Source organism: Anolis carolinensis, chromosome 2 (assembly GCF_035594765.1).
Source record: "Anolis carolinensis isolate JA03-04 chromosome 2, rAnoCar3.1.pri, whole genome shotgun sequence".
In the NCBI taxonomy this organism is placed as follows: Eukaryota; Metazoa; Chordata; class Lepidosauria; order Squamata; family Dactyloidae; genus Anolis; species Anolis carolinensis.
The window spans coordinates 88137266-88151252 of record NC_085842.1 but is presented as its reverse complement, the minus strand read 5'-3'; the positions used below and the strand labels follow the sequence as shown (position 1 = coordinate 88151252).

Sequence of the window (13987 nt, the reverse complement as noted above, 5' to 3'; positions counted from 1 at the left end):
GCCTAAGGGGAAGCACTCGTGTGGGAGACCGCCAATGCATGCCAAGGGCTGTATGTTGTACTTCAGTATTCATTCCTTGCCCTCTGAAATAGTTGCACTCGTCATCAGTCAATTTGCAGACACATAAACCCAAGAAAAAACAGTATCTAACTAGGAAGCGATGGAACTAAGCTGCCAAACCGAACTACAGACATCAAAACCAAGCGACAAAGCACGCTCGCATTAGCCCCGCCTCCCGCTTGGCTGGTGAGGTCCTATTGTTACTCAGGCTCTCTTCCAAACCTCCCTCCGCCTTTCTCTTACATTTGTTCCCAGCTGCTTTCCGTCTTACGGTAGTCTTTCTGCCCCGGAAGCTGTTCGGGGGCGTGGTTACGGTTGCTAAGTGACCACGGCCTTTCCCGGCACAGAGCCTAGATGGCTCGTTTCCTCTCATTGGCTACGTGCGCGGAAGGAGGCGGGGTCAGTGGACCGTCTTGGAAACATGGAGGGCGGAAGCGGCAGGAAGGTAAGTCGGCGGGGCTGGCAGCCTTCTTCTCGTCTCCCGCTCTGCCCATTTGCCCTGAGCCGGGGGTGTGCTCAAGGGCTGACTGGTCTCTCGCCATTCCCGCAGAGGCAGCGCGAAGCAGAGTCGGAAGCTTCGGGCCTAGAAGACGAGGAGGGCGAGGAGGAAGTGGACGACGACGATGGCGAAGACGACTACTACCAGCCCTACGTGCCCGTCAAGCTCCGCAAGCAGCAGAGGGTAAAGGCTGGGCGCCCCCCTTGTGTTTTCTTTTGTGTGTGTGTGTGGTGTGTGTGTGTGTGTGTGGGGGGGGTCTTGTGCTGCTTCCCCTGACCCGGCCCTGCCTTTTGTTACAGACCGATTTCCACAACAGGAGCAGGCAGATGCCAGGACTCCTCAGCATGTTGGTGTTATTGCATTCCACCATCTGGGGACATCAGCTAAAACTCATTCAGCCAAAACTTATATCATGAACACGTTTAAAAGAATATTAAACTATCAATAACATTGAAAATAATTAAACACACGGGGGACCTTGGCCTTGACTTCAAGTGAAGTGCCATAAGCAGGGTTCTGTTCTGGGCCTGGTTCTGTTCATCATCTATATTAATGACTTAGGTAAAGGGTTCAAAGGCATAATGATCAAGTTTGCAGACAACACTAAATTTGGAGGGATAGCTAATACTCCAGAAGATAGGAGCAGGATTCAAAACGATCTTCACAGATTAGAGAGAGGGGCCAAAGCTAACAAAATGAACTTCAACAACGACAAATGCAAGATTCTCCACTTAGGCAGAAAAAAATGAAATGATTCTCCACTTAGGCAGAATGAGCTACGCCTGCTTCAATAGCAGTACATATGAAAAAGATCTTAGAGTCCTCATTGACAACAAGTTAAACATGAGCCAACAATGTCACGTGGCAGCTAAAAAGCCAATGGAACTTTAGCCTGCAAAATAGGGGTATAGTGTCTAGATCAGTGGTTCTCAACCTGGGGTCCCCAGATGTTTTTGGTCTACAACTCCCAGAAATCCCAGCCAATTTACCAACTGTTAGGATTTCTGGAAGTTGAAGGCCAAAAACAGCTGGGGACGCCAAGTTGAGAACCTCTGGTCTAGATCCAGGGAAATCATGCCACCCTTCTATTCTGCCTTGGTCAGACCTCAACTGGAATCACACTGTCCAATTCTGGGCACTGCAATTTAAGGGAGATGTCGACAAGCTGGAATGTGTCCAGAGGAGTGTGACTAAAATGATCAAGGGTCTGGAGAACAAGCCCTATGAGGAGCGGCTTAAAGAGCTGGGCATATGTAGCCTGCAGAAGACAAGACTGAGAGGAGGAGACATGATGAGGACCAAGGATAAATATGTGAGGGAAAGTCATAGGGAGGAGGGAGCGGGCTTGTTTTCTGCTGCCCTGGAGACTAGGACTCAAAACAAGGGTTTCAAACTACAGGAAAGAAGACTCCACTGAACATTAGGAAGAACTTCCTAACTGTGAGAGCTGTTCATCAGTGGAACTCTCTGCCCCAGAGTATGGTAGAGGCTTCTTCTTTGGAGGCTTTTAAACAGAGACTGGATGGCCATCTGTCGGGGTGGTTTGAATGCAATTTTCCAGCTTCTTGGCAGGGGGTTGAACTGGATGGCCCACGAGGTTTCTTCCAACTCTGTGAATCTATGAAAAGCATAACAATTTTTTTTAAAAGGCAGCAAATATGATCAGAGTGTCATAATGTGAAGAATAGCAAATTTTGCTATTCTGGAAACCAAGGTATTGGGCACTGGATTCAAATTTCAGGAAAAGAGTTTTCACTGAAACATTACAAAGAGTTTGACAGTGAATATGCTCCTGCCTCGGAGTGTGGTGGAGTCTTCTTCACTGCAATTTTTAAAGCAGAGACAGGATGAACATCTGTCAGGAATGCTTTGGCTCTGTGCATTGGCAGAAAATTGAGCTGGATGACTCTTGGGGTCTTTTTCAACTCTGTCATTTCATAACAATACAGCATATTATGAAAAATGATTAGGTTGAAGTTATTTTAAGGTAGGAGAAGAAATTATGGATATGCTTAGTGTTGTTTAAGTGATCCTAGTATTAACTAGTTTTGGAGATGAGGCCTGTTCCATCTAAATTAGTCCTGGCTTTTGAGTTCTACTAAATGCATAAGCAATGTTTAAAACCACTGTGGCTAATAGTTATATAGTGGAGACTTGTGTGTCTGTTATTAGCACTGGGTGCATAACATTGGGACAGTGTAATGAGGTAGAGATTCAGTGTAGTAGAGGTCCTGGTGCTTACTGTAACACAGAAAGGACTGGAATGTGTTTCCCTTCAGGAGTTTTTGGATGGCCATCCCATCTGTTTTAAGAGACATAGCCAGTAGAGAGATATGACGGGATCTGCAATCTGAAAAACTTTTGGAGGACCACATGCTCATCCATTCCTTTTGTAACCATGTAGTTATTTATATCTTCGATGGAGATTTGCCTGATTGATGCCACATTGTCTGCAGCAGTTTATCTGTTGCCAGTGCAAGATTAAAATGTATTAGACCAGTTGTTCTCAACCTGTGGGTTTCCAGGTGTTTTGGCCTACAACTCCCAGAAATTAACAGCCGTTAGGATATCTTTAAGTTGATGGCCAAAACATCAGGGGACCCCACAAGTTGAGAACCACTGCATTAGATCTATACTACACAGTACTATGAAGCTCCCCTGTGCTGATAGGAAAAGATAATGAATTTCTGCTTCACTAAACCCAAATTTGGATTTGCCACAGCACAATAGAATTCTTATATAACCCATTCTGAATAGAGTATCAGTTTCTAAATGTCCAATTGCTGAAAAAGTGGGAAAAGCCTGATAGATCACATCAAAGGCCTGTCACATCTAACATTTGGTCCTACAGTGGCCAGCTGAATGCTTTTTCTTTGACAGAATCACATGAGACATTCTATTGTTTGAAATTAAGCTCCCCTTGCTAGGGCATGGCACAAAGATTTGAACTACCACCCCTGTGTCTACTTCCTTTCCTCATCCCACATGGTACTATCATATGATATAGTTGGCTCTGATAATTCTACTGAACGTAGGACTGGCCTTGATCATATCAACAGCTGTTTGCATTCACAGGAGTCTTTACCATGTCAACAGTATGTTTGTTGCTATGTGTTAGATTGCAACTCCCATCATCCCTATCCAACATAGGTTATACTCCAACATATCTGGAGAACATCAGATTAAAAAAAGTTGGATTTTGTGGGTAGGCATGATTACTTTTAATAGTGTGATTTGGGAAGTGTTTACTTAGGATTCCAGTCTTGATCTGGTTTTTGATGGAGATGAGAAATGTTTGCATCTGGGGAAGAGTGAGTCTGACACTTAAGGCTTTGGTTCCTATTGGAAGTCCTAATATCTTGGTTCCTGTGCTATACAGCAGCAACAGTTGCTGCAGATGCGTCGTAAGGGAGCATTGGAGGAGGAACAAAGGGACAGCGGAAGTGATTATCATGGTGATGAAGATGATATTCCCTTGGGACCACAGTCCAATGTCAGCCTCCTGGATCAGCATCAACACCTCAAAGAGAAAGCAGAAGGTAAAGTTGGCCTGCCTGGTTTGATCTGTGAATGGAGGGATGGGGTTATATCCAAATAAAAAGTGTGAACTTTTTTTCCCTTTTATCCTCTTCTAGCACGTAAAGAGTCAGCAAAGGAGAAGCAGCTTAAGGAAGAGGAGAAGATCCTGGAAAGTGTGGCAGAAGGGCGAGGTAATTCCCAAATGACCTTTTACAATCCCTTGATACTAGCAGGGATGGTGAAGGATGAATCTTACAGCTGGGAAACAACCATCCATCACTTGAAGTATACATTATCTGATACATCCCAGAGCCATTCCCCTCCCCTTAATTAATGACTGCTGATTGAAACCGGATATTCTTTGGACTGAAACAAGACTAACTGTTCTCTGTCTTTTGTGCAGCTCTAATGTCTGTGAAGGAAATGGCAAAAGGCATCACATATGATGATCCCATTAAAACCAGGTAGATTTGTACAATTTAATTGGTGTTCTGATTTAGGCAGAGTTCTTCTGAAGACATGTGTCAGGAACACTGGTTCTTGGTTCTTTGAAAACTGCTTGTTCTTGCTAAGATTCCCAAGAAAAAGCAATGGATATGGATTTTCATGCATACTGTTCATCCGTAGCCTAGAGCTTCTGGTGCTGGAGTGTGTATATGTGTGTTTCTCCTAAACTCTATCAGAAATGGAATAGTTATAGGGACTGCTGTATCATGCCTGAAATAGATAGCAGTAGCCTTGATTCTTTCATGAAAGAAGAAAGTCCAGTACAGTCAGCCCTCCATATTTACAAGTTTAAATTTTGTGGATTTGATTTTTGATGGATTTAATTATTATGTCTTCTTGAGGACTCTCTAGATACTCCAGGGTAACACTGTAGTCAGCTTCTGTCAGATATTGACCATACAGTTATGTGGAGGATCTAGAGATTCCAGGAGAGGTATTCTCTCGGGTAAAAAGAGATAGCATTTCTTATTCAAGGGATTGCCCTTTTTGTGCCCCTGTGTCCCTAAACTCCTACAAAAGTAGAGGTCCTACTGTATTAGGCATATCTCTAAGAAAACCTCACTGATTTGTTGCTTACAAATAATTTGAACATGAAGTCGCTTTATGAAATTATTAGATTAATAATATGCCAATATTGGTTTACTGGTTTATTAGTTTATATTGGCTTATACATATTGGCTTATTAGCAGCAAAGTTTTAATTATACTTTAATACATATTATACATGTGGTTAATGTGTTGCACTACAACTTCCATTAGCCCTAGCCAGCATAGTCAATTATGGGAAATGTTGGAAGTTGCAGTCAAGCAACAAGCTTAAGGACCACACATGACCCATTCTGCTTTAACAGTAGACAGCAAATTAAAATTGCAGCACTTCAGCATAAGAAGAAATGCAGGAGCAAATTGCTAATGCAAGTAGAATATAGAGTGACCATGATTTATTTGAAAGGAAGAACAGATATTTATATTGTAAATTTGTGTGAATCTCATTTTTGAAAAAAAAAAAAGAGATGTTCCAGGGGCATCTGATTTACACTTCAGAGATCATTACCCTAAAATGGTAGCCACTTGCCTAATTTTGTCTTTAAAAATTAGGGATTTGACAATAGCAGTTCTGTTACTTTTATTTGTAAATTCAAAAAAGGAACTCATATGGAGTTGAGAGATCACAATGCCAAGGCAGGCAAAAGCTAAGTTGAGATCTACTGGTATATCTATAGGTGATTTGCAATAGACTAGTAAGGAGTTTTCATTCCTGGTGGTTTAACAACAGCAGCAACAGTCCCTTTCTAAATTAACTGCAGACATCAAGAAGTTTTGGAGGAAAATATGATTTGAAGGAATTTTATGTGAAATGATTATTTTGTGAATTCTTAGGTCTGATACTAAAAATATATTCCTCAGCTAAGCATGTACTTGGTGGGTTATCATATGTGTACCACTCAAATCCAATTGGTAAACCTCAGGGCACAAGTGAAAAACAAGTGAACACCTGTGTGATCTAAGTCACACCACTCCTGCAATGATGAATATACTAATTATCAGTAGAAACTCATACAATCCCTGGGGGTGTTGTTAGAATTTTTATTTGCAAGATGTTGTTGATGAAAGGTGGAGAGCAGCGGTTTTATGTTACTTGTATGTAATTGACCCCAGCCTGAGATCTTTTGTGCTATCTTCTCCATGTTCTCTTGCCAGCTGGAGAGCTCCTCGATATGTTCTGGCTATGTCAGAGGCACGGCATGACCGTGTACGTAAAAAATACCACATCCTTGTGGAAGGGGAAGCCATCCCTCCCCCTCTCAAAAGCTTCAAAGAGATGAAGTTCCCAGCAGGTAGGTGGCAAAAGGTATCCATTTAAAAAAGATCCTTTTCTGTACATTTTGTTATACAGGGGAATGTCAAGGCACCCATCATGCTGAGTTTGGAGATAAATGCTCCAATCTGTACATCTTCTGTCTTTGCTGGGCTAGCATGTTCTTGGGGTTGCTTTTTGCATTATCTATTATGCTTGGATCTCTCTAACACAGGGGTCCTCAAACTTTTTAAGTGGAGGGCTGGTTCATGGTCCCTCAGATTGTTGGGGGGCCAGACTATGATGAAATAGTCCAAAATTAGGATTGTTGTTGTTGTGTGCCTTCAAGTCATTTCAGATCAAGCCTAAGTCTAAAGTTTAGGACAGAGGCCGGGGCAAATGACCTTGGAGGGCCTTAGTTTGGGGACCCTTGATCTAGACGATGTCATAAGACCATAGGTAAGCAAAGAGACCTCCAAAGGCCATCTAGATAGTCTCATCAGGCCATCAGAAAACTATAGATAAGGAAAAGGACCTTCAAAGACTATCTAGATGGTTTCATAAGACCATAGGTAAGGAAAGGGCCCCCCAAAGGCCATCTAGACAATTTCATAAAACCATAACTAAGGAAAGGGACCCTCAAAGGCCATCTAGATGGTCTCATAAGACCTAAGACCATAGGTAAGCAAAGAGACCTCCAAAGACCAGGTAAACTTAGGTCAACCCTAATCTAAAGTTTAGGACAGGGGCCAAGTCAATGACCTTGGACGGCCGCATCCGGCCCACGGGCCTTAGTTTGGGGACCCCTGCTCTAACAGAATTATGCTGGATGGATCCATCTGTTACATCACTTTCCAATTCTAAATGATTGTGTGAATCGGCATGTATTTTTCTTCTACTCACTGTACCTGCAAGTATTTTTCATGGAAAAGCAGATAATCATCTTTGTAGGCAATGTATTTGTTGGGTAGGCCTGAAATATCAGGGCCCTTCCACACAGCCCTATATCCCAGAATATCAATGCAGAAAATCCCACATTATCTGAGTGTGGACTCAGGTAACCCAGTTCAAAGCAGGTATTGTAGGATTTTCTGCTGTGATATTTTGGGATATATGGCTGTGCGGAAGGGCGCTCAGTCCTACTGTATCTTCCAAGTGAAACACAGAGCTGGGATGAACCTTGAAAGTACCAAACCCCAACACTGCTTTCAGTCCAACCAAGGACCGTTCCACACAGTCCTATATCCCAGAATATCAAGGCAGAAAATCCCACAATATCTTCTTTGAACTGGAATATATGGCAGTGTGGACTCAGATAACCCAATTCAAATCAGATATTTGTAGGATTTTCTGCCTTGATATCCTGGGATATAGGGCTGTTTGGAAGGCCTCCTACTCACCATACTGATCAATTATCAGTATTTTATGAAACTTCAGAGTTACAGAAACAAGGGCCAAGTGTACATGAGCAAAGCTCTTTTTCTGTATCTGATGCATATGTGACAATCTTATGTGAGGCTATTGTGACCAACACAGAATGTAGCAGTGCTTGCTTGTTGTTTAAAAGGATGTTCTAAGGGCCTGGCACTGTACTCATAACTTCTGGTTGTTGGCCCTGGGCCCATAATATTCAGTTGCAACATTTCCAGCATACCACAAATGATAGAGCACAGCAAACAATGCAAGCCACGGGGAGATGTCAGCTATTGTAAAAATTGAGTTGACCAGGCTCACTAAAACGTCAGCATACAGCTGAATCCTTAATTCTTATTTTATGCCAATATATGTTCTGTATAATGTGAGTAACGGTTATACTAGCCTTTATAAATCTGAGTAGTAAAAATAAGCCTGGAATGTTTCCCTCAGTGTCAGCATCCTTGTTTCCAGGACATAGTGGGTTAAAACTTCTTTCTAGACTGCTCTCCTAAGACTAACCCATACCCGATTCTTCTTATAGCCATCCTGCGGGGCCTGAAGAAAAAAGGGATCCAGCAACCAACCCCCATCCAGATACAGGGAATTCCCACCATGTGAGTCCTGCAAGAGTGTCTTGAACATCCCCATATTAGATTGCTACAATATTTTACATGAGAGATTTTGACTTGAATACATTAGCTAGATGATTATTTGTTAGGAGTGCTTTAATTTTGTATTCCTGCATGGTAAGAGGCTGAACTGGATGGCCTTTGTGATCTCTTCCAACTCCTCCTTCCTCTACTATACAGTCATGGTAAAGCCACAAGGGTCCTGCTGCTATAAGGACATACTTATTCATTGTGTAATAGATTTCTTTGAATTTGAGTATGTTTTGTCAGATGTACAAAGCATTAAAATAATGTGGCCTGGATACAACTAAGGCCTGTGTACCCAAGGCAGTGTCAGCTTTCACTAAAGTCACAGTTGGTCAATCAGCCCAAACTGAAAAGAAACTCTTCTGGGCCTTAAACATGACTGGGCGTTTGTAGACAGCCGTAATCTGGGAGAGTCGAGCCCCCAAACCACAGATTTCTACTTTGGTTTCATTTTTTCCTTCTATAAGAATTATTTATTAGGTACTAAAGAGTTGAAGTGGGAACTGGGGGCTGTGCAAAGGGTTTTGGGCTTTTGCTTAATTATTAGGCTCCTCTTCTAGACCACTGGAATCTCCTTTCAGATTATATTTTCTAAACTATTCATGCTTTTAAAGATATCCTTAATAGGGTGCTGAACTTATGACCTTCCCTTTATTGATATCTCAGGTGGCTCCAGTCAATTTAGTCAATAATTATGAAAAGTATTGTGTTTATACATGGATGACCACATAGACTAGGGATGCATGTTATTTTAAACAATAGCTCATATTCTCTGTTGTCATACCTGTACAACTTGTAGGCATTTAGATTTCTTGACTCTAGTTAATTCAGTATTAAGGTATTCATGGATGATTCCTTATCATTGACAATAGCAGTGTGTGTCCATCCCCAACACATCCCTGTGGCTCTGTAGATATTGTTAGATTCTAATATTCATCATCCCAGACTGTTCACTTATGTTGATGGGAATTAGAGTCTGACAACATTTGGGTCCCAGGTTCCCCACCCTTGACATGTGTCCTTTCAATAGTAGCCTAAACAACCATTTTCTCTTACTCCTTTCTCTTCTCTATAGCCTTTCTGGCAGAGACATGATTGGCATTGCTTTCACTGGCTCTGGGAAGACCCTGGTGTTTACTCTCCCTGTGATCATGTTTTGCCTGGAGCAGGAGAAGAGGCTCCCTTTTTCCAAGAGGGAAGGGCCATATGGACTTATCATCTGTCCCTCGGTAAGTCATCTGTCTTCTCTCCTGTGCTTAGTTAATACATGCATGGGCTTGGATGTTGGAGGTGGGTGGTGAGTAAGCAGATAAAACATTCTGACAGTGAAAAGAAAGGATGCCGAAGAGGTAGTTACTGTCTAATAGGCTCTTTGTTTCTGCAGAGGGAATTGGCTCGCCAGACCCATGGCATTCTCGAGTACTACTGCCGGCTGTTGCATGAGGATGGGATGCCTTCCCTGCGGTGTGCCCTCTGCATTGGAGGCATGTCTGTTAAGGAGCAGATGGAGACCATCAAACAGTAAGGCCAGCATTTGTGGAAATTAAAAACACAGTTTGCCAGAGCATTCTGGATGTGTTTTCCATTTCTTGCTATCGTTAATTGCCTTTACAGTCTTCAAGTCCCTGTATAGCATGCATTGCTGTATCTTGTTCCAGAGCTTTGTAGTTTCATTATACATAGTGTGTGTCTTAATTTTAGGGTCAAGAATTTGCAATTTACAAAAATGTTGAGTTGACAGCCCTGACTGTAAAAGCACACAGATCATACTTTGAGTTATTGATTACATAGGCCTGAACAAAGTCATACCATTGATAAGTTTTGTTTTTGTAGAGAGAAGAGGTGAAGGCTGGGATTATAGAGGTGAGGAATCCATATCTTCTAAATCAGTGATTCTCAACCTGTGGGTCCCCAGATGTTTTGGGGGACCCACAGCATTCAGCTCCCAGAATTCCTAACAGCTGGTATACTGGCTGGGATTTCTGGGAGTTGTAGACCAAAACAACTGGGGACCCACAGGTTGAGAACCACTGGTCTAGATGGTGGTGGACTGCAACTGCCAATGTGGTTGCCTATGCTAGTTAGGGCCGATGAGAGGCAGCCCAATTACATCTGTAGGACCATATGCTATACACCCCTGATGACAGATACCTCAAAGGGGAGTAAACCTCCCTTTCCATGTTTGGGTGACTGTTACAAGAAGAGATCCACTTACCATTCTGACTCTTTGTGTTCCCACAGTGGGGTGCACATGATGGTGGCTACCCCAGGCCGGCTGATGGATCTCCTGCAGAAAAAGATGGTTAGCCTGGATGTCTGCCGCTACCTGGCACTGGATGAAGCTGACAGGATGATCGATATGGGCTTTGAGGGAGACATTCGCACCATCTTTTCCTACTTCAAGGTACCAGGCTTTGTGGGCAGGGTTCCTGACTTGATCTGAAAGAGAGTGGCATTTCATTTGTCTGGCTCGCGTCCTTTTTGACTTTTGTGTTTTGTGGTGCCAGAGGTGTGGCCAGCATGCTTTCTCAGCTGGGAAAGCTGCATTCCTCTGGCTTGCTTGAGGTTTTTCCTTGCTTCAGGCTCTGTTGTTTCTGGCCACAGCAGCTGGATTAAAACGTCAGGCTGCTGCTACTAGCAGAACCTATGTTATGTGGAGGCCTTTGGTGGCCTTGCCTTAGAACCAAGAATATATCTTGGAACATACAAAGGCGTCAAAAGGAAGAGGAAGAAGGTGCTTTTGTCTTTCTCTTTTTCTTTTTGCTATAGACCTGGAATTAGAGGGAAAAGCATCCAGATCAGATTATGTGATTTCTATGCAGATTTTAACCCTAAAGGCTGTCAAAAAGAAGTTAGACAGTGGGTGTTGAATGACACCTGTCCAAATAAATGCAGGCGTTTTATTTCCAACAGAACTTAATTGCATTCTTTCTCCTCAAGAATTCTAACTTCTTTCTGTTGAGGCTAAGTGGGTTGGTGGAAAGTGTACATTTTGTTTTAAATTGTCATGCACATTATTTTTAAAAAACCTTCCTGTGGCTGCAAATTGAGTGACGTTTATTTATATTATTGTGCATGGTTTGCTTGCACCAGGGCCAGATCAGCTACATCCAAGAGTATTGAAGGAATTAGCGGAAGTTATTTCAGAACCACTAGCAATTATCTTCGAGAGTTCTTGGAGAACGGGAGAAGTCCCAGCAGATTGGAGGAGGGCGAATGTGGTCCCTATCTTCAAGAAGGGAAAAAAGAACGACCCAAACAATTACCGTCCAGTCAGCCTCACATCGATACCAGGCAAGATTCTGGAAAAGATCATCAAGGAAGTGATCTGCGAACACTTAGAAACAAATGCGGTCATTGCTAATAGTCAACACGGATTTACCAAAAACAAGTCATGCCAGACTAATCTGATCTCTTTTTTCGATAGAGTTACGAGTTGGGTCGATACAGGGAATGCTGTGGATGTAGCCTACCTGGATTTCAGTAAGGCCTTCAACAAAGTCCCCCACGACCTTCTGGCAAATAAACTAGTAAAATGTGGGCTAGACAAAACTACGGTTAGGTGGATCTGCAATTGGCTAAGCGAACGAACCCAAAGGGTGCTCACCAATGCGTCATCTTCATCATGGAAAGAAGTCACGAGTGGAGTGCCGCAGGGCTCCGTCCTGGGCCCGGTTCTGTTCAACATCTTTATTAACGACTTAGACGAAGGGTTAGAAGGCATGATCATCAAGTTTGCAGACGACACAAAACTGGGAGGGATAGCTAACACTCCAGAAGACAGGAGCAGAATTCAAAACGATCTTGACAGACTAGAGAGATGGGCCGAAACTAACAAAATGAAGTTCAACAGGGACAAATGCAAGATACTTCATTTCGGCAGAAAAAATGGAAATCAAAGATACAGAATGGGGGACGTCTGGCTAGACAGCAGTGTGTGCGAAAAAGACCTTGGAGTCCTCGTGGACAACAAGTTAAACATGAGCCAGCAATGTGATGCAGCAGCTAAAAAAGCCAACGGGATTCTGGCCTGCATCAATAGGGGAATAGCGTCTAGATCCAGGGAAGTCATGCTCCCCCTCTATTCTGCCTTGGTCAGACCACACCTGGAATACTGCGTCCAATTCTGGGCACCACAGTTGAAGGGAGATGTTGACAAGCTGGAAAGCGTCCAGAGGAGGGCGACTAAAATGATTAAGGGTCTGGAGAACAAGCCCTATGAGGAGAGGCTTAAAGAGCTTGGCATGTTTAGCCTGCAGAAGAGAAGGCTGAGAGGAGACATGATAGCCATGTACAAATACGTGAAGGGAAGTCATAGGGAGGAGGGAGCAAGCTTATTTTCTGCTGCCCTGCAGACTAGGACACGGAACAATGGCTTCAAACTACAGGAAAGGAGATTCCACCTGAACATCAGGAAGAACTTCCTCACTGTGAGGGCTGTTCGACAGTGGAACTCTCTCCCCCGGGCTGTGGTGGAGGCTCCTTCCTTGGAGGCTTTTAAGCAGAGGCTGGATGGCCATCTGTCGGGGGTGCTTTGAATGCGATTTCCTGCTTCTTGGCAGGGGGTTGAACTGAATGGCCCATGAGGTCTCTTCCAACTCTACTATTCTATGATTCTATGATTCTCTGCTATTGAAAATGAAGTTCAAGGAGCTGAGCATGTCACCAAAGGATTGCTCTCAATCATTGGAAATTCAAATGTTTTTAGCAGATATTTCCCATGCATTTTAAACCTACGTTTGCAATCAGAAAACTAGAACAGGGTGAGAATCATGTAGCCCTTCCAGTGCTATTTGACTGAACTTCCAGAATTCCTTACTATTATCTACTGCACAAGTCTGATGGGAATTACAATCCAACAACATCAAGAGGGCTACATTCCCACCCTGGGTGTGATTTTTAGAATTGATTTTCAGTGTGTACGGTTCTTTCCCAGTACAAATGCTGATGTGATTTTTAGATGTGAACATGGCTCATAAGACTTATACTATTTTATGTCCAGGTTCAGTTATCTTCTTCTTAGAAAATCCTGGTATTGTTTGAAACCTGGATTTTTGCAGTTATGGTATTATACAAATGAATATCTCTCGTTATCTGTTAACATTCCGCATTCCCTCCCATCTTTAGGGCCAGAGGCAAACACTTCTTTTCAGTGCTACTATGCCCAAGAAGATTCAGAATTTTGCCAAGAGTGCTCTCGTGAAGCCTATCACTATCAATGTGGGTCGTGCAGGAGCTGCCAGCTTGGATGTCATACAGGTATGTTTCCACTCATGCAGCTCTTTCTTCCCCCGGGTATGTCTGTGCCATCTTACATTTTGTGAATAATCAAATGTTATCAGGTGATTTGATAATGTGGTGTGGTGATTTGAGCATTGAACTATGACTCTGGAGAGCAGAGTTCAATTCCCCTCTTGGCCATAGAAACCCACTGGGTGACCTTGGGTGAGTCACACAGTCTCAGCCCCAGAAAACTGTGTGATCATCTTGGCTAAGGGTGGTCATAAGTTGGAAACCACATGAAGGAATGTGT

At 43.1% G+C, this 13987-nt stretch overlaps 1 protein-coding gene across 1 annotated transcript in view; it reads left to right on the top strand.

The window, feature by feature from the left end:
• Nucleotides 1–368: 368 nt before the first annotated feature.
• Nucleotides 369–13987, top strand: part of ddx41 (DEAD-box helicase 41) — a 19625-nt gene continuing 6006 nt past the window's right edge. The window contains exons 1-11 of the mRNA XM_008104964.3: nt 369–505; nt 611–742; nt 3939–4098; nt 4195–4269; nt 4482–4542; nt 6286–6422; nt 8340–8412; nt 9530–9683; nt 9839–9975; nt 10696–10858; nt 13582–13713. Coding sequence (XP_008103171.2) covers nt 482–505; nt 611–742; nt 3939–4098; nt 4195–4269; nt 4482–4542; nt 6286–6422; nt 8340–8412; nt 9530–9683; nt 9839–9975; nt 10696–10858; nt 13582–13713 — 1248 coding nt within the window. The 5' untranslated portion in view covers nt 369–481. The remainder of the gene's footprint in view (nt 506–610; nt 743–3938; nt 4099–4194; nt 4270–4481; nt 4543–6285; nt 6423–8339; nt 8413–9529; nt 9684–9838; nt 9976–10695; nt 10859–13581; nt 13714–13987) is intronic.